We start from the raw sequence: 603 nt of genomic DNA, 5'->3' as shown, positions 1-603 counted from the left end.
CGGGTGGCGGCTGACTAAACGAGGGTACCACCCACGGGCTTGTGGTCGTGTGAGACCAGCGTGTTACGGCGCCACCTCGGTGTGAGAACGGGCTACGGGCGAGTGAGTCGGCATCGGTTGCACGAGGCAACTCGGTGACGAATGTGTAGTGAGTCGTGGGTTAAAACGATGCGACTCGGTGGCGAGCTAGCGAAGCGTGGTGCAAGTGGCAGTGCGGTGACAGACGAGGGTATGTGCGGTAGGTGATGGACGCGTCACTGAACAGTGGCTGCGGTGGACGGACGTGTAATGCAGTGGGTCAGTTCCAAAGCGGCGTGCGGTGTCTGGCAGTGGTGACTCTGGACGGGGAATCCGAGGTCATTGCTGAGAGAAGGCCTCGCGTGCAGGGTCTTGGCGACGGTTGGTTGTACGCCTCGGAAGGACAGCCGTGGTCTCGGTCGGAGAGGCTATGCCACGAGGGCGAAGCACGACAAAAGCAAGTAGTCTCTGGACGAAAAACGGATCAAAACGAGCGCGAAGCGCTAAAGCGTAGTGCTATATCTGAGTATTAATAAATAGGACGCGAGTCCGGCTACTTTGCGGTGGCCCACATTGTGTTGATCG

General features: G+C 58.7%; 1 protein-coding gene across 1 annotated transcript; it reads left to right on the top strand.

Moving 5' to 3' along the window:
* Window positions 1-168: 168 nt before the first annotated feature.
* On the top strand, window positions 169-551 carry PPTG_19754 (hypothetical protein; the record flags this gene model as incomplete). The annotated part of the gene is made up of 2 exons (XM_008918285.1): window positions 169-229; window positions 295-551. 2 exons carry the CDS (start codon window positions 169-171, stop codon window positions 549-551), a joined length of 318 nt encoding a protein of 105 aa, XP_008916533.1.
* Between the last annotated feature and the right edge of the window lie 52 nt (window positions 552-603).

The sequence above is a fragment of the Phytophthora parasitica genome (genome assembly GCF_000247585.1).
Source record: "Phytophthora parasitica INRA-310 unplaced genomic scaffold supercont2.173, whole genome shotgun sequence".
Lineage (NCBI taxonomy): Eukaryota > Oomycota > Peronosporomycetes > Peronosporales > Peronosporaceae > Phytophthora > Phytophthora nicotianae.
Note: the sequence above shows the minus strand (reverse complement) of the source record. Positions and strands in the feature narration are given on the sequence as shown.